The sequence below is a fragment of the Phocoena phocoena genome, chromosome 5, assembly GCF_963924675.1.
Source record: "Phocoena phocoena chromosome 5, mPhoPho1.1, whole genome shotgun sequence".
Lineage (NCBI taxonomy): Eukaryota > Metazoa > Chordata > Mammalia > Artiodactyla > Phocoenidae > Phocoena > Phocoena phocoena.
In genome coordinates, this window is record NC_089223.1 from 31,450,606 (window position 1) to 31,471,672 (window position 21,067).

Genomic DNA, 21,067 nt, shown 5'->3' on the forward strand with positions numbered 1-21,067 from the left:
TAAAATTAGACGGTATTTTCTAAGATATTTTTACTCAACTAGCTTTTATTGAACAATTATAATAAACAGATTTTGTTAGGCCAAGGTGTAATTTACTCCCCACCAATTCATTTATTTCAAAGACCTTAACTTTGTGAAGTTCACTCTGTGTGTTTATATATACGTAGCAAAGGAAAAGGAAATTACTGTGAGAAAAATTTATGGTGAGCTTCTAACCCCACATTTCACTTCAATATTATCAGTCTCATCCAAATGAATCCTGAGTCATACAATGGTTCTCTATTTTCTGAACAATGAAACAAGAGGTGGAAAAAAACTAAACAGTGACTCAAACATTTTATTTTTATAGATCTAGATCTACCACATTCTAGAAATATTTAGCCAAGGTTACTGAAAGCCAGACTCCAAGCAAAAAAGGATGCAACACTGAGCAAGATGTAGTCTCTATCCTGGAAGAACTCCCCAATTCAGAGGGAAGGACAGACAAATCAATAAAAAAATGACAAAGCAATATAACTGATAAATAAAATTGCTCAATTTATACGACAATACACAGACCTAGAAAGAGGAAGAAATAAATGTTGTCACACATGGCAATATTTTAAACCAAAAGAATAAAGGAAAAATAAACACTAGATGTCATTCTGACTTGAGTGCTCCTTCAGTGCTCACTATCAAAGATACTATAAACTATTCAGCTTTGAATAATCAACTCTTAAAAAAAATGATCTCTTAAGAAAATGAAATATACAGGGAAGAGAACTTACTATATGCCAGGCACTCTTCTAGGTGCTTTACTTATAGTAACTCACTGAAACTGTTAACAACCCTAAGAAGTAGGTACTACTATTAACCCATTTTACAAATAAGGAACAGGCACAGTGAGTTTAAGTAACTTTCCCAAGGTCACAAAACGATAGAGTTGGTAACAGCAATTTAACCACAGGGAGATCTTGGTCTCCAGTTTATAGAAAATGAAACAGGGTTTTCTACATATATAGCAAGAAGTATTGGTAGTTAAGAAATCTTTGGGATGCTTCCTGGGCTATTTCAGTATGCAAATGTGTGATGTTCGGATGAAATTTATGTTAGACTCACAGTAGACACAGAGAAAGAAAAGACAAACTAGGCAGCTAATTATGTACTCTGATACATTTTATTTGTGGGAATTTACTAAGAGCAACTTGACAAAGAGTTAACACACTACTGCCAATGCTTACTTGGTGAAGAACTGCTCCAAGATGATGGCATCTTGGACATGTACTGAGGCTAAACAGCCATCAGTAGGCAGAGTGGAAGAAAGTCTGATGGAAGGTGCTCACAACAACACATGGGTTTTGCCTCCTTTTCCCAAATACTCTAAGAACTTCTATCTCCTACCCTTATTTCTTTATATTCCATGCTTTATTTCCCCAAAACGTGAAATAATGAAAAAGAGCTGAGAACAGAATACAACAAAAGTGTCTTCACTGGAAGGTCCTTTCAAAGAGGCTACTGGGTCTCTCACCATTACCAAAATGATCTGAACGCTATAGTAGATAGGCAAAAGTTATTGTATACATTATAACACTTATTGAAGGAACTGCTTCAAGTGATCTTTATTGGTTACTCTAACCCAAATACACTTATCAGGGAATTATGACTTCTACTTGATTTTTAATTTAGCTTAATTTAGCAGACAGCCTAAAAATACTTATTAACTAAGTAATGTGTATGTGTGTGTGCATATACATAATACATACACACACACACACACACACACACACACACACACACAGCACTTTTCCATCTGAGTACATACAGAACATACTCTTCACTATGTGATTATCACTTTGGCCATGTTTCTTAATTTCATTACATATGACCTTTTTCTAAGAGCCAATCCATCTTTAAGAAATGTCAATTTGATCCATGTGTGGTTATCACTTTCTAGCAGTAAACACCATTGTCGATACATGCATATCTCTATGAGTCTATCCTACAATTTGTTTCAACTATCTCTAATTACCTTTATTCTAAGTAGGATACACAATTACAACAAATTTAGATTTATATGGTTATTTTAATCTCCCACAGACACTCATTCACTCAACATTTACTTGGTTGCCTATTATACACAAGCTAAATTAAGTATGGTCTCAGCTTCATGACTGGAGTTCACAGTGTAGTAAGGGAGAAACAATTTGTTAACAGAGCAAAGCTGAAACTAGTATATGCTACACGGTGTTAGAAAAATGCATAACGTTAAGGTTTTGACCTAGTTTGGGGGTTCAGAGAATGCTTCTCTTCTCTAAAGGAATGACTAAGCTGTGCTGTGGCGGGGGAGGGGCACCCATAGGGCTGCAGTGCACAGAATAAAGGTATTATGGCAGGTGCAAGATGAGGCTAGAGAAGTAGAGAAGGGCCAGCTTATGCAAGACCTCATAAAGGATTTTGGTCTTTACCATAAGAGTAATGAAAAGTAAAGTCAGTCAAGGGAAGGGCATGACCCAGATATACCTCTTGCAATATCATTCTGAATGTAATGTTAGGAACAGAATGAGGAGTAGAAATAGAGACAGATGCAGAGAACAGACATATGGATACCAAGGGGGAAGGGGGGTGGGATGAATTGGGAAATTGGATTGACATATATATACTACTGATACTAGGTATAAAATAGCTAACTAATGAGAACTTGCAGTATAGCTCAGGGAACTCTACTCAATGCTCTGTGGTGACCTAAATGGGAAGGAAATCCAAAAAAGAGGGGATATATGTATACGTATAGCTGATTCACTTTGCGTACAGTAGAAACTAACAGCATTGTAAAGCAACTATACTCCAATAAAAATTAAAAAGAAGAAAATAAAAAAGAGCAGAATGGGGAAGTAAGTGAGAGTTGATGTGGAGAGACTGAGGAGGAAGCTATTCCATTAGACCATGCAAAAGATAATGTTGGCCTGGACTAGCTAGGTGCATTACAGACGGACAGAAGTGAAGAGTTAGGAGATATTTAGGACATAAAAATCATAGGATTTGGTGACAGATTGGTCATGGGAAATAAAGGAGAGGGAGTTAGTTATTAACAAGGACACCAAAGTTTCTTACTTATGCAACTGGATGGAAGATGACAGAGGACACTAAACAAGGTCAGCGTTTGTTTTCTAGAGTAGGGAGGATCACAAGTTCCATTTTTAGTCTTATTTGGTTTGAGGTGTCTTTGAGACATCCAGGTCTAAACTCATATCATGCTCCAACTGGCTCTGGAGCTCAAAAAAAGGTCTAGATTGAAGATAAAAACATGGGAATTAACCGTGTATAGGCCACCTCCGATTACCTTCGCAGAGCCACCTCCTCCTCATTTTAAAGCTGTGAATCACAGTGCTTGAACCCAACACCCTGTCACAATGTGTGCACATTAATTATTTGTCTCTCTTCACCATTAGACTGTAAGTTCCATAAAAGCAGTGACCACATCTATTTTCATTCCTGTTGTATCTCAGCTCCTCACACAGTTCTTGCACATATCAGGGTATCAATAAATAATATTTATATGAGATAATTAAGAATGTGAGATATACTCTAATCTACAATGACAGAAGTACAGAAATAATAACTGAAAAATATTAATAGTAAACAATACATTTCACGTATTTATTATTTATTTAGTATTGCACTATACATATTATTACTTATAATATTTATATGTTTTCCCCCCTCAGGGAAAAGTAATAAAATTTTCTACATATTTATCAGTTACACAAGTCAAGTATAAATTAAATTGGAAGAAAATATACAGTTTGATATGCAATGAAAATGCAACTATTTTTGTTGTTAAAAGCCACCCTGGTTTGGGACTTCCTGTACCTTTAAAAATGCCCAACAGAATATAAACTTTTACTGATAAAGGCAGTATACAGTTTTAACAACACTTAATGTACAACATTTCCTACAGATCTCACTTACCAAGTATTCTATTGATTCATAGGTATTAACCTAACAGATAGCATTTTTGTGCTTCAATTTTACTGACAGGAAATCTATATATAGCATGTAAGTTTTTGAGAGTTATCAAAAGCATTATAACTAAAAAAAACCTTTGGCAATATATATCTTAATCCCTATGAACAGAATAACAGTTCCATTTCCATTAAAATTAAATTGAAAACTACATTTTTATATATAATTGCCTAGCTTTATTTTGCTTTACCTGCTTTTTATCACCATCTCCCATTGAGATAGGATATATCAAGAAACACTACATTTAATGAAAAGGGTCAAAAGAACTAAGACCCCACTGAAATATCTTTAAAAAAATATTGATAGATATTTCAATTACTACTTTATTCATTTTGGTTTTGTGAATATGAAACATACGCAAGTAATAATTTTAACAACAGATACATTTGGGGGCATACCATTCACTTTTTTTTTTTTTTTTGCGGTACGCGGGTCTCTCACTGTTGTGGCCTCTCCCATTGCGGAGCACAGGCTCAGCAGCCATGGCTCACGGGCCCAGCTGCTCCGCAGCATGTGGGATCTTCCCGGACCGGGACACGAACCCGTGTCCCCTGCATCAGCAGGCGGGCTCTCAACCAGTGCGCCACCTGGGAAGCCCCACTTCTAATTTTGCATGCAGATAGAACATACCTCATCTTAATCTTCAACGTAGTCAACACTACACATGGATTTCCAAATCCTCTTTGGTTTTCATCTTCTGATAAATACTCTCATATATCAAAACTGAGGAATGTTATTACATCGCTCAAAGAATGTATACATTTCAAAGCATGTATACAAAACACTTTTGTATATAAACATACTCTGGAATGTTAATATATTTGAAGACTACAAAATATAGTGCAAGATGATGAGAAACACTAGCTAACAGTATCAGTGCTTTTTAAATTATATTAAAGAGAAACAAAATATACTAAAATAAAAAAGGAAAACTGATAAAAAAAATTTTGGAAGAGATTGTGGTTGGGCCATTTATTACTTATTTGCATTAGAGTTAATTAATATTCTAAAAAGGTCTACAAAAAGCTGAACAACCTCTCAAGCTCTGAATTCATGGCACTGACCCTAGACTTTCTCAGAATGATTTTTAATGCACTCTGTCATTAGTAAAACCTGTTCAAACACATGCCCCATCTGCCAGCACCCCATCTGCAAGAGAGCTTCTTATTCTTGTAGACAGTACAACTTCTGCTTGCTTCCTTCTCTACATACCAGCTGTATGGTAATGAGTGTGAGCAGCTGAAAATCCTGCATGATAACAAAGCTAATATGAAAACGGCAGAACAACAACTTCCCCTCAATGAAGCGGTTGTCCCATGAACATAGCAGATAAGCTGTTAAACGGGGGTTGGGGGTGGTGATGAGAATTTTATTTGTTTGTATGTGGGGGATGTGTGCTTGTGCCTGTGCACGCACGTGTGTGTTAAACATGGGTCTTCCACATAATTAAAAAATAAAAAGAACCAAGAGTAGTACAGGGTACCCAAGAAGGATCTAAATTTCTGAGTACTTTTGTTAAGACTTGTGAATCAATTCTTTAAATGTTTTAAGTCTCAACTCCTATATGGTAATAACATACCAGGTGCCATTTGGACAAGCTAGTTTTCAAAGATGTTAACAAGTTACGTCCCATTTCTTAATTAACTCATTTTGGGGCCTAATTTAGGGAAAGAAATGGCGTCAAAATTTAAGAATCATAATGAAAACTATTTCCTAGACATTTTAGCTGCTAACATAATATGTGAATCAACAAACTATGTTTTTAATTCTTAGATAGCAATTTAATTTCTAAAAATTTAATGGTATTTGAAGCCAACACATTTATTCTGAACAGAGAAACTCCAAACAAAATACTAAGTGGCAAATGTTACTTTCTTAATTCAGGAAGACATATTGGGGTTAATTTTTATATACATGAGAGTCACACTGAATGACTCTATATAATGCAAGAAGATCCAAATCACATTAATGTTTTATGTGCAGTATCTTTCCATTTAGAGATTAACAGTCAGTCAGGAAACTTTAAGAAAAATGACTATCAAAATTGGTGTTATGCATTTTCTCTCACAATCTGAAGAAACTAAAAATGAAAAAAATATTCAAAATACTAACCATAAGTGAAAGAAATAAGTACTATTATATGAGGAGAATTAATGATATTTTTACCAACACATCTAAATAAGTCTTATGTGGACTTCATAACAGTTACTAAGTTCTTATTATATAACCATACTTTCTCTATGTTATTTCATTTTACCCATAAAACTATCCTGTGAAGTAGGTACTACTATTATTGCCATCCTACAGAGGTGGCTTAGTAAGTGATGGAGCTAAAAACTTAACCCCAGGTCTAACTGACTCTATCTCTATGTTCTTAAGCAGTCTGCCATCCTGACATAAACTCCACAAGGGCAAAGATGTGGGTCTGTTTCATTCACTACTGTACTCCAAATGTCTAAAGTAGTCCTTGGTTCATAGAAGTTGTTGAATAGATTGAATAAATAGATGGAATGGATAGAAGAGATAACTGATCAGTTGTTTTTTTATTAAGTGTACATCACTTTAAGTGAAAAAAAAAGGCAACCATAAATTTTGTAAAAACCCTTAATCATTTTGATACTAAAAGAATTATTTACCAATTAAAGAACCTTAAAATAAGACTGTTTAGGAATCTCTTTACTTGTCAGGTTGAAAAATTAAGACTAAATTTTTAAAATTCTCATGACTAAACATTCATTTTGAAAGGTTGGTACAGAATGAATAAGAGCAAAATTGCACTGATTTTAGCATTTCCATGAATCCACTTGTCCTCGTTTTTATTGTCTAACTATAAGAATGCATTTTCCCTGTTAACTAGCTTAACGTATTCCTTGACTTCAAATATAAATCAGGGCCATGAGCTTCTATAATATAAAAGCTTTTGTACTATATATATATATATATATATATATATATATATATATATATATATATATATATATAAAAGAGCCTGAATTGAAAGAATAGTTCCAACTTAATAAAACAGCACCAATCATCCCTTAAAAAGTAACACATAAGTTGTATTTCCTCAAAGAACACTTACAGATTTAAAGAACCCACAAATTCAGATGAGATTTACAAAAACAGTACTATACTGCCCCTACATGTTCAAACTAGTAGTGACAATGACATTTCAAAATCTAAAGTGATAATGTAGAGATTTCTGTGGATTATTGAAAAGCTCTTTAAGCTCAAATTGTTCCCAAGTGAATGATATGAAATCACCCACACATAAAAAGGTAGTTAAAAATAGAAGTAACCCACAAGTTTCAATTTTCACTTTCAATACTAGCAAGAAGAAGAAATTTAAGATAAGAGAATTTCATCCAACATTATATTTTTTTCTCTCAAAACAGATTTCCCCAACCTTACATGAAGATATCATAAAATAACCATAAACAAATAGCTAGTCACCTATGTGCTTCTGGGATCAATGTTTATATATTAATGTTTGAGAAATACTAACCGTTGAATTGTTTCCCCCAGACCTAAAAAAATTTCTATAAAGCTCATAAATGTATACATAAACACATACATACATAGGTACTACCAAAACCACAACAGAAACTTTTATTAATCTAATACCAGATTTACTTTTTAAAAATCTACTGTAATTATTTTACCTTTTACACATTGTAGGAATAAAGCACTATATATGCAAATAAAGAGATGTGGTGCATCAATAGGTCTTTGTAAAAGGAAATAAGAATATGACATTATGTGCTTTTATCACAAATGGTAGTCCTTTCTGGTATTATTTCTATAGTAAAACCTACATCACATTTTAAAAATCCTACATTATATCTATCATTATTTGCATCTACTGCAATTAATCTACCATTATTTAACTGATTTATATGTGAGACACATTAATTTATGCAACTTTCCACAACAAGTCAGGGATAGGGCCAAGAACTCTAATTCTGACCCAGGTACGATCCAGAAAGAAATCACTATGGTGGACCTGATAGGATATTAAAGACTAAAGTTTTCTGGCAAGAACATGAAAAATGAAATAATATGGAATCATATTTAATCTTTCAGAGCCTCAAAATAATATAATATACTGGATACTACCTAACAGTATTTGAAAACTTGTAGATTTTACTATCAATACATTTCACTTAAGTTACCAAAATAATCCTAGCAAGTCAGGTAGAGTGTCTGCATATGTAGGCATGTGTATGGAGGTATCCTTATATACATATGGAGAAACTATAAACTACAAATGATCACCAGTTGACTTGGAAATGAAAAGTGTACAATTGAATAAAGGAGTCTGATGAAACACTGTATACTGGAGCAGATCAAACATGCTCTCCATGCCTAGGTGGAATTCTCAGGGTCACCAAAATGCTAAATTATAAAAAGGTAGGATTTTTGTTTGTTTGTTTTGTTCAATAACGTATCTAGAACTGTGCCTGGCAATTAGTAGATGCATATTTGTTGAATGGATTAATTAATCCATGTTCCTCTGATTGATATCATGAGGATATCACGGAACGGTGACAATAAGTCTCTCAGAGACAGGAAAGCATCAGTGGCCTCCTTAAGGGAAGGTCTCTGCCTTATTCACCTTTGTTACATTAGCATCACAAGCAGGGAGTATATATACGCCTAATACATATTAGCAGAATTATCATTAATTTAGCGGTGCTAATATTCCACGGAAATACTGAGAAAAATTTAAAAAGTTGTTGCAGTTCTCGTTCCTCATTTAAAGTATCTATCTGATAGCATGAGTTGCCTTTAATCACTGAAGATAAATAATATAAAATCTCTGAACTATTATCATACTATATTGAGCTGCCTATAACTAGGTTAATAAAATTTAGGTATTCATTTATGTAATGTATGTTTTAAAGCAGTTAAATATGAATGTACTTAAGAGACTGAAGATAAGGCTTAGGTTACTTCGACATTTCATAGTGTATTCCATTTCTGAATGTGGATGATACCTGTAAAACTCAAAGGTCTGCAGTTAGCTCCACAATTTTGGAGAAAGCTGTGTTCCTGACTTCAAAACTTTTGGAGTTTAGAAGGGTAATACGGTACATATACAGCGTATGGCAGAACACTTCCAGTACATCACGTACAAACATTTCTGCAGCAAAATATACAAATATTCAGATAAACAATAAAAGTGACTGTCTTAAGTTAGTTAGGGTTAGGTTTGGCCAACTTGTTAAAACACTTCTTAGTTTTCAGGGCTTACTGGACTCCTGATTTGCAGACAAGGGACCGTGGATTTATTTCATACTTGTTTACCCAGCCAGAAGCTTTGTAACAAGTTTATTTTTAGCATATTTTTCATCTGTCTCCCATACTCCAAGTCTTAACATTTAGTTTCTGTAAAATATAACCTACAAATTTAAATAGCCTTGCCCTGTGATGTTAAAATTACTATACTATTTGTACAGATTAACTATCAACAAAAGGGATAACAATTCAGGGCAGTTATTTCTATGCTGTAGTTGTAGATTTACAAATCATGTTAGCATTTGTATCTGATAACTGAGGCACAACCTAATACTATGACATCACCTGATGACAAAAACATCTAGAAAGCAATGTTATCAGTAATTAGATATTGAGGTCTTCATAAATTGTGAAAACAAAGTATAAATTACGTATTTAAAAATCCAGGATTACATGGCAAAAGTTAACCTTGAAATATTTGGAAACTAAGGATCCATTCACTCAACAAACCCTTACCCAGGTCAGTACACCACACTGTTCATGATGCTGGAGCCAGACAGCTAGGTTAGAATCTTAGCTCCATCATTTACTAGCTCTAGGGCAAGTTAGTTAGACTTCCTATTCTTCTGATTCTACATCTATAAAATATGGATAATATAATGCAATCTACTTCATGAGGTTATTTTAAGGATTAAATGAGTTAATATGTGGAAAATACTTAGAATAGTGTTTCCTCTGCATCCCAAGTTAGACTCTATTATATACTGCTACCCTGTTTTATCATCATCAAAACATTAGCATTAACAGTTACTTTTCTGTTTCCCTAAATTAGAATCTAAGCTCCACGAGAGCATGGCCTTTGTCCATCTACTTTACTGTTATATCTACAGGTTCTAGAAAGGTTCCCAACTCTGTTCTAAGTCCTTAATACATATTTTGGGGCTGTTACTACTATTAATAAACTTCATATCCAGATATAAGTGAATAATTTTGCAGCAGTATAATTAACATGAAAAAAACAAGATGTAAGACCAAGCAATAATACAAGTTCCTTCTGTCCATAACTTCTCTGATCATCTGCTTAGCAAACATCCTTCACGTTTTCATTTAAAGTTACTGTGAAGCCTTTCCTGAGCCATTTGAATTGAGACTTGGGTGGCCCTCTCATGCTCCCACAGTACTTTGTATATGGGTCCATTTAAAGCAATTATCCTTTGGTCTAAGGGTTTGTTTGTGGTTTTACCACTACCTATTAAATGCTTAACGGACTGTAATTTTCATTTTTGTATGTCCAGAGGCAGAGAGGAAGAATCATCACCTTTTTATTTACAGCCACCGCCTTGCACAGTACAGAAAATAAGACCAGAAGAAAATTTACAATTTATATTCTGTTTACTCATGTTTATGCATGATGTATGAAACATTCTTAAGAAGAAACTGATAGGATCAAAAATAGAATGACCTGATATGTGGTAACTAGTTAATTCCTTTATTGATAAAATAAGTAGTGACAATAAAAGATATCAGATGGGGCTTCCCTGGTGGCGCAGTGGTTGAGAGTCCGCCTGCTGATGCAGGAGGACAAGGGTTCGTGCCCCGGTCCGAGAAGATCCCACATGCCGCGGAACGGCTAGGCCCATGAGCCATGGCCGCTGGGCTTGCACGTCAGGAGCCTGTGCTCCGCAATGGGAGAGGCCACAACAGTGAGAGGCCTGCATACCACACACACACACAAAAAAAGATATCAGATGATCTGAAAATGCCAATTTTCCCCCAAGTTCCAATGGAATATATCTGTGGAAAAAAACTTTAGGAAGCCACATTTTAGTTTACTCAAAAAAAAAAATCAGATAAAACTATTAAAATCTCCCTCCAAATTTGCTCATAGCACCACCCTGTTCTTCCTTCTCTCCAAAGTATTGTAATAATTTTTATTTTAGCATTTTCTGACTTGTCTGGTTACTGCAGACTCTCACAAGTGCCATCTAAATGAGTACACCCTATGTTTCTCCTTCGTTTTCGGAACTGCTAAGTAGTAATTACTTTTAAAATTAAGTGTCAAACTGTATCTGAATTTAGTTATATTTAGAAAATGAAATATTCAAAATCACAGCTGCACAGTCATTTAAAAACATTTAGTAAACAAAAAAATGCCATATTCTAACAGTACAAAAACTCCTTAAAGAATTTTCCAAACTTAACAAAAGCTTCAACAAATTGGTCATACAAATATTTATACTAACTTTCTCTTGCACATCACTGGGAGCATGAAAAGATATTAGAGATAATTTCTGGTTTTGTTTTTTTTTTTTTGCGGTACGCAGGCCTCTCACTGTTGTGGTCTCTCCCGTTGTGGAGCACAGGCTCCAGACGCGCAGGCTCAGCGGCCATGGCTCACGGGCCCAGCCGCTCCGCGGCATGTGGGATCTTCCCGGACCGGGGCACGAACCCGTGTCCCCTGCATCGGCAGGCGGACTCTCAACCACTGCGCCACCAGGGAAGCCCTAGAGATAATTTCTGAAGTCTAATAAGAGTTCATAGCCTCAACTGAGGAAACAAGATAACTAAACGAAGCTGTCAAATAACACCACTGAGCAGTACATATATGTCTAAGCACCAAAGGTAATTGCAACACCTACAATACGTTCCACTAATGGATGAGGACAACAGTAGATGCAACCAGTGCCAGGAGGAAGGTTCCAACCAGAGAGACAAGCTAGACTGTGAGGTCATGGAAAGGATTTGAAGAAAGAGGCACAAATGTAACTGGCAGATACTGAATAGATTAGTATGGGGGAAGGGAACATGATACCGGCTTTTTAAAGGTTTCATATTTCTATATGTTAAGGAAATATCCATCTATTTCCTCTTGGCTAAGAGTTCCATGAAACAAACGTTGAGTTTCATGAAATGTCTTTCAGGCATCAAGGCATTTTAGAATGGGAGACTTGCTACAACTGTTTTAAATGAGAATTAATCATAGCTAGACTAGAATTAAAAAATAAAAATAAAAGGTGAACCTGGATTGGGGCAAAAGGCAAAGCTATGTCAGAAATGTAAGACTAAGTTGTAGTGCTTTAAGAAATAGGCAAGTATTTCTGGCAGCTGCTTTTGCTAGCATGAAAAGTACTCCTGTAGTAAAGATTATTAATAGCAATATACTTTGGGAGAAACTGTCATTTAAACTGTACAAACAACACACTAAAACTCAGAAATGTAAAAGTATAAACTAAGATGACAAAAACTGAGATAACCATAAGACACAGTAAAAATGTGTTAAATCAATGATAAATTATAAAACCATACACATGGATCATCTGTTTAGATAAAAACAGAGATAATAGTTTTAAAACTATGGAAAGAGTAGAAGAAAATTATAGTTGAAAATAATATTGGTGACAGGTTTATGGCAAACATTATTTTCCAGAAAGTATTATTTTAAAAAATCACCATGAACAACAAATAATTTCTCGATCTATTTATATATTTTCCTAATGATGTTGTAAGTATAAACACATATCATTATTTTCTCAAAATGAAAAAAAAATTCCTTCAATAGAAAACCTAGAATAAACATAGAAATATAATGATATAGTATCAACTAAGTAAAATCCATAAAACTTTGCCATGGTGGGAATAAATTTGCTTAAAATATGATTTCTTTCTCTTGTTAAACAACATTAGAAGTCCCTAGTGCTGCTTTTTATTTGGTACAATCTTTCTGGAAAACAATTTAGCAGTATTTATTAAAAATCTAAAAGAATTCATACTCCTTGACCCAGTAATTCCACTTCTGGAAAAATGTATATAGAGATGTTAAAGATTTATGTATAAAAAAGTTCAAAGCAGGTCACTGACCAAATCAACAGCAGTTAGAAAATGATGACACATTCATTTGGCAGATTATACACTTTTGAATAACTATAGCCATGAGGAAGTACTAGCAATATATGAAAAATGGATTAAAGTATCGATTTTGTTTAAAGAGTTATTTACTTAAAATTTTTACTGTGGTTATTTCTGAGCAGTGGAATTACTGATAATTTAGGAAAATGTAAAGAAACATTTCTTCTGCATTTTACATACTGAGCATGTCTAATTTTTATATACAGAAGTAAAAGATATTAACTACTGGAAGAAAATAAAAATTCTCTATATCATAATTCAACTCAGGGAATTTAGGTGATTATCAAATTATTAAATTCAGGAAGGTAATAACTCACAAATTTGCTTTACCAACAGAACTTACGATGGATTATAAAATCTTCCTACAAGTGAAAATTTTATTGTAGAATAAATAATTAGGTTGTTTTTTGAAACAAAGACAATACAACTGTTTGATAAAACTGGCAGACCTTTGCTGAAAAGTCTATTAAAGGAGGTTAATAGACTATAATTATATATACCTTGAACTAACTGAAGATTATACACAAAAAACAGCAGAATAGATTATGCCTGAATGAGATTAAAATTTTGAATATGTTTTTTTTAAATTAGTATCATCAATAGTTCGACAATAAAGAAAAAACTTGAATCCAAGACAGTATTGAAGCTAAGAGAGGTACAATGCTGTTTTTAATTTTTGTCATCATAGTCAAAAGTACTAAATGAACAAACTGATGAGAGTGGTACTGCACTGCAGTTTGAGGATGGTTAATCTGTCAGACACCCTGTTCTGAGTTGTTTCCTACCAAACACAGACCCTGAGGTATGACAACGATTCTCTCCTTAACCAAACTCTAGTCAGGCTCCTGAGCTCTTTTTCAACTAGGACCTGTCCTTCGGCATGTTCTCGGCACCAAATTTTAGCAAGAATCCTGCTAAATCAGTCTAAACAGAATTCCCCACCCTTGATGTCAATCACCTGTGGTACCTGGTCACCCTCTCCATATCTGTTGGGTTCGCCATCCTCCACCATCCCCCAGGGGATTTCTCACCACCTTGGTTAAGTTCATTTAACCAGAGCACCCCCGCCCCCTTTACCCCTGATGTTTCCTCTTAGAAATTAGCTACCCACTGAATCCCATGCTGCTCCTTGGCTATAAATTCTCACTTTTCTTTGTTCTATTAACAGTTGAGCCCAATCTATCTCCCCTACTGCAAACTCCCCTTGTAGTAGTCCCTATACATATCATGACAGTCCCCCTGAATAAAATCTGTCTTACGATTTTAACAAGGTTCATGAATGATTTTTTCTTTAACAGGCATCATCCCTCAGCTTACAGAAAGACTACAAACATGCATACTGTTTGAATATTTCTAGTTTTTTATCACTATAATCATTGCATCATCTGTGGGATAACTTTACAAATGAAACATCTTGAAAGAGATCACACAAAAAATCCTAAATTTATAAATGTAACATGCTACCAAGTTATTTGTAGTTCAATTATTTGAATCTTTGAATTTTCTCAAAGAAACAATGTCAACAATGATAGGCTCCCAGGTTTACCCACCAAAATATGAATATAATAGTAGTTGAAAAAAGTTAAGTTCATAAGAAAAGGTCACAAAACACAGTAGAAAGAGAATGGCTACTACCTGCAGCATTAGAGTCCTGAGGTTAAATACCAGCTTTACTATTTACCAAGAAAACTGGGGAGAGGTAACTTGTTTGAGCCTCAGCTTTCTAGTCTACTGAATGGAGATAATACCTAACTTACCGTATTTAACAAACGTTTAAATCATTTAAGAATTACTTAAAATATAAAAAATAGCTGGACAATGCCTAGAATATATAGTAGGTCCTTTTAAAATAAGAGCAATTATTAATAGCATTATTATGCTACTACTGTACATCGAGAAGGAAAATTAAAAAGCAGTATGTTGGGCTTCCCCGGCGGTGCAGTGGTTGAGAGTCCGCCCGCCGATGCAGGGGACACAGGTTCGTGCCCCGGTCCAGGAGGATCCCACATGCTGCGGAGCAGCTGGGCCTGTGAGCCACAGCCACTGAACCTGCAGGTCCGGAGCCTGTGCTCCGCAACGGGAGAGGCCCGCATACCACAAAAACAAAACAAAACAAAAAAAGAGCAGTATGTTAAAATTCTAGCGATTATACACATAAAAATTTTTCTCTATATAGCTACAAAAGAATTAGAAGAGAGAATGAGGGTTTTTAAAGAAAATGAAACGTTATGGCTCTAACAATCTCTTTCTAAAAATTTACTGTTAGCTGAAACTTATATTCAAGCACAAGAAGATTTACTATAGTATTACTGTAATCATAAAAATCTGTATTTCACTGTCTCGTAAATAAAGTTTTACTAAAACACAATCATGCTCATTCAACTACTCCTTTAAGTATTGCCTACAGCTGCTTTCATGCTACAATGGCAGAGCTGAATAGTTCTAACAGTGACTATCTGGTCCACAAAGTATAAAATAGCTGCTGGCCCTTTGCAGAAAGAGTTTGTGGACCCCTGACTTAAGCTAACCCTCAAAGATAAAAATACACAGGAGTGATATTAACTCAAATATTTTCTCAAATGACTCAAATATTGTATTTCAATTTTATTTCTATTTTCACTTTAAAGAAAGATTATTTTAAATATGGTACTTTAAACAGAACTGGATATGGAATATAACCAGTACAAAATTGTTTTCAACTATCAGAAATCTAGTCATACATTTCATTGTTGCCTGAGCTCTTGGGTTTCAGGTGAACAAGTCCTTGTACCACGTTGCTCCCACCTCGCCTCCCTGCTGCTCCCACCAGCAGCTCTACCCCATTTTCTTAGCTCTGTTGCTGATGCTTATGCTACACAATCGGTCGGTGGTTCAAACCCAAGAATATAAAGGCACTCTAAAAACATTTTCCTTCTATAAACCAACACAGTCAACCAGATATCTTTAAAAGCCCTATATACATAACCAACTGCATGTCTTTTGGAAATTTCTACCAAAATAGTAACATTGAAGAATAACTTTATGAGAATATTGTCAATGCGTGAAAGTCTCCAAACAAAAACGAGTTAATAAACGAAATATAAACATTTTAATGACTTTTCTTTCAATATACTATTATTAATTGTAAGATATTATTTCTCTTATCACTAGAAAGAAAAAAATGCTGCCAGCTAAGCTATGAAATTCCATCCAGACATACACTAATTTTACATATGTTTAAAATGTAGAAAAATAATGTATCTTAGGATCTAGGAAACAGTATTACCATAACTAGGTATTCCAATTTCAAAGAAAAACAATTTTCCAGTGATTTTATAGACTAAGTAAGTTTTTCCTGTAGATATTCTCTTCCTTTCAAGGACGATCAGTTCTTTTAGAATAAAAAGTTATATACTCAAGTAATATTCTCAAATATTCCTGATGCTAAGAATTACCTATAGGACTTATATGAACTATGAGGACCTAAATACTAAAAACACTTTGACTGACGGTAACTGGTTAATAGCTAGATTGCTATTTCTTTACTGTCGTTAGTATTAAGTCCAAAGTATCTCTGATGAGGAGCTAGAATAATTTACATAATAATAAATTAGACTATCATTACTAATAGTACTTAATAATGAGGTAAATAAATTTCCTGAAAACATTTCGAGAGCTATAAATTGAAGCTGTAGTTATGATAACTATTTTAAAGAATTTTTCACAATTTTCAAAATTATTTTACTGTGCAAACATTAAATGGATCAACACCTATGATGGATGGAGGCGCAATAACATGTTTTTCAACTTTTAATGGGCCAAGACTACATACAGTCTTGTAAGAGTTCACTATACATTAGCTCACTACTTGGAAGGATAAAAATGGCCTACAAAATAGAGAAGTCTGTACACTTCTTGTCAGTGTATAACAATCTGATTGAAAGAGGCTAAACATACCTAATGGAAAAGATATACTGGATGTTAGATACACAATGTGATTAATTACATATCACACCAAAAGTCTTTTTAAAATCTTTGATAAGGAATATATTAAAGGGCTTCCCTGGTGGCGCAGTGGTTGAGAGTCCACCTGCTGATGCAGGGGACATGGGTTCGTGCCCCGGTCCAGGAAGATCCCACATGCCGCGGAGCGGCTGGGCCCGTGAGCCATGGCCGCTGAGCCTGCGTGTCCGGAGCCTGTGCTCCGCAATGCGAGAGGCCACAACAGTGAGAGGCCCGTGTACGGCAAAAAAAAAAAAAAAAAAAAAAAAAAAATATATATATATATATAGAAGTATCTATCATTAACATTACCAAGGGAAAGTTAGTAAGTTAAAACAACAAAGAACATGTGAATCAATTTAAAGCTACCTAAATTAACCAGTTGCAAAAAGGAGGGGAGAAGTTATAATTACACAATCCCTCTAATATTTCTAGTAGTCAGAGTCAATGAGTTATACAATAGTAAATTATTGGCAGGCAGTCTAAAACTGAATGTGTTAATTTTGTTATCTATCTTCCCCCAAACTAGAACTATGTTATAGTTTGAATTTTATTTTTTGAATTTAGTCCTCTTCTATAATTACAAACGCCAGGCTATAATTTATCATAACAGTAACCTAGAAAAGTCAAACTGAATAGTGACCCTAGGAAACCTGCAAGGAAAGCCCTTAAGTTCTCTATTAATTTTTCTTATAGAATCTGCTCCTGAGCCTTTTAAGTTTCATGCACTTGTAAAGAAGATACAGATAGAAAACATACAGTGTGACATAATGAATAATCTGCTATAAACTGTACTTAAGTTTATTAGAAATATTCAACAAGAACAAAATTATCTTTTTAAGATCTTAACCCCTTAATTTTAAAAACTCACATTTCTTCTCCTTAATTTGAAAGTTTACTTGTATTGGTATTTTTTTACAGAAGTATTAAAATAATAAATAAGTTTATTAATGACCTTAAAGCTACTAAAGGCCTCTGTGTAAATGTTTAAATCAGAGCAGTGACCTCATTCAGAAGTTATAAAAGTGACAGAAGACAAAACAAAAGACACATTTTCTGAAAATATAGTTAAGAAGAAAGTAAGTGGGTGACAGAGATATTTAATATTCTATTTTCAATGTTTAAACTGTATTATATTTAAAACTTACTCAAAATGTTTTTCAACATGGCTACCATTTATTCGAGTAGAAGTAGAAACAATTCAAAAAGAACTAAGGTAATTAGAAAACATATTTTTACAAAGGCTATTTAAGTCCAAGCAAATAGAAGATTCTGTTCACTAAAGAGGAAAAATATTTTTCAGGTGTTGTTAAGTTAACCTACTTGTTTAATAGAATGTTTCCCTTCTAGTAAAAAAAAAAAAAAAAAAAAAAAAAAAAGTGGGGTGTTGGGGGAGCTGGTAAAAGGAACTAAAACACTAATAGCACTGATATATAAAAACACTCAATGAATCTCCAACAGGTATTTTTTGGTTTAATGTGTTCGGGATACTAAACATATTTTAGATCTAAAAATATATCACTCTAGTTAATAATTCAAAATGGTAATACCAAGTAACACAGAAAATACAACTGTTAATACTAATAGGGTCAAAATCTGGCGAGGAGGAGAATGTAATCCCAAAAAACATCCAATAGATCATAATCTGATTATAGATTAGCACAAGTTCTACAAAATGTTAGTTCAGAACTGTCTATATATAAACTGTATTGTAACTGCCACACAATAGCATGCTATTTTTATTTCATATAACAGCAAAAAGTAACGTCTCTATTATGTTAGGTCTGAATTTAAGAAATAGTGATTTAAAAACAATCTAGCTTAAATTGGCAGATAAACTCTTTAAGAGAGCTAAATGCTTTAATTATCATGTATAAGGACCATACCACCAGCTTTTTACTTTTCCTACAAAATAAAAATGACAAATTTGGGGTGTTAGTATTTGCCGACATATTTCAAAACATACTTTTTAAATTTACCAAGTTTAAGTAAGTTTAAAGAATTCTAATACCATAAAAATAAATGAGAGACACAAACCGGTGAATTAGGTAACCTTGCCCTCAAGGCTCTCTATCACACTATTAAAACTATCACTTACAGAAGTTTTCACTGGCTACATAATGCACTGATAGTTTTAGTTACAAATACCAACTGAAATTTGAACCTTTTCTTCATCAAAAGAGGCAAAAGTAGTTCATTTAAATAAATATTCCTATTTTTCAAATGTGTGAGACTTACCCGTCTTCGACAAAAGGGGAGGCCTTGGGCAATGATGCTAATGCTAAATATCTTCATCATGGTTTGATGTGGTAGAGGCTCTTTTGCACTTTTAAGATCAACAGGAACCAAGCCATGGTTTAGAGTAGCTTTTCCCGGTTTTGACATTTTAAAACTCCTCTTGGCTGATGAATACTCTCTACATGTAATACAGGCACATTACTAAAAACTCTAACCACCGAATTAAAATATAACTTTCTAATTAAAAAAAAAGGCTGAGAACCCAAGGCCTGCTGCTTTTGTCTTTCAACCTTCTCCTACCAAATGTCCTGACCTGTCTGAGGCTTGGTGAAGTGCAAACTATCCTAGAATAGCCAGGAGTTATAAACTACTGAAGTGAAAGCTCCTGCTCCTGCCAGTCAAACAGCTGGTGCACCTCCCATACAAAGTCAGTAATGCGAAGACAACCGAAGCAGGGCTGTGCTACAGGGTCCCTTTGGAAACTTCTCCAGTGACTAACCTAGGTATTCCCTAGAAAGTGAAAGTAAACTTGTCTTTACAAAAATCCAAAAGATAAACATTGTATTTTCTCTTAAATATTTATTAAGTCTTCCTTACCCAAATATCAGCATTAATATTTTAGGAGTGTTTCGAACCGTGCTTCAAATTTAAGGACAGCATTTATGCATGCTCAAAAAAGACAAACATAATATTTGTTCTATCTTAGATATATTCAGAATGAGCACTATATCTTCAAGCATGCTCTCTTTTCCTCTTCCATATGTACCAGTCTTTATCTCAAACTAAGACATTAAATCAACTGAAGCTCTCAATAGCTATTAATATGCACTGCAGGTTAATTTTACCAGGAGACATTTTAGTTGTTTGCAAATTTCAGTTCAATCTCTATAATTCTGAAACACTTAGGGATTCCACTTGAAAGTATAACAGTAATGTGACTGATTAAATATATTTAAAAACCCAAGTATTTATAAATGTAACCTGTGTTGGGAAGTAATTAAAGTAAAATGAATAATAACTAACCAGTTCATCACAAATCCTTAGGGCTTCATTTCTTTAACATACCATAGTCAGATACATCTTCCTAAAACATGGAGACGGAATGTGGTGTACAATACACTCCTCAAGAACTTCCAATGGTTCCCCAAAGCCTAAGATAAAGTTTGGAGATGAAGACTCTTCTCAAAGTGGCCCCAAACTCACTTTTTCGGAATTATCTCAAATATTTCCCTAAATTAACTACTTATGCCATGCTAATTAATCTTTATGCTACATTTCATTTCCAAGCCCAGGAACTAGAACATTATGATGATTTAAAAAAAGCCTAGTGTGAGAATTGATAGTAGTTTTAATAGATAGATAATAGAAGTGAACTATCCATTCACAATGCTCAGCTAATGTTTGTTCTCTCCTTCCATTCTATTTTTTTCTTCCAACAGCCAGTCATCTCACTTATCTCTCCTTCCACCTGCTTTTATGGATTTTTATAAGTGGAAATTTAGAATTGGAGAGAGTTATAAAGGAGAATGTCACAAATGGGTGGTCTCTTCTTTGACTTTGTTGAGATTTTTCTTACTAAATACACGAAGTGGGTTGCTGGGAAGTCAATCCACACACAAGAAATACCCCTAGTCCTACCATGATGCTACTTTCTTAAAGTACACCTTTCTCTGATATCACAATTTAAAATGTAGTTGAAAAT

General features: G+C 34.2%; 1 protein-coding gene across 2 annotated transcripts in view; it reads right to left on the reverse strand.

Annotated features, from left to right (window-relative positions):
• FBXW7 (F-box and WD repeat domain containing 7) overlaps window positions 1-21,067 on the reverse strand; it is a 206,451-nt gene that overhangs the window by 42,596 nt on the left and 142,788 nt on the right. The window contains exon 1 of one of the 2 annotated variants that reach the window (XM_065877187.1): window positions 19,366-19,512. The exons of the other annotated variant lie outside the window; for it this stretch is intronic. Coding sequence (XP_065733259.1) covers window positions 19,366-19,512 — 147 coding nt within the window. Of the gene's footprint in view, window positions 1-19,365; window positions 19,513-21,067 lie in introns of those variants that run through there. 2 annotated transcript variants of the gene reach the window in all.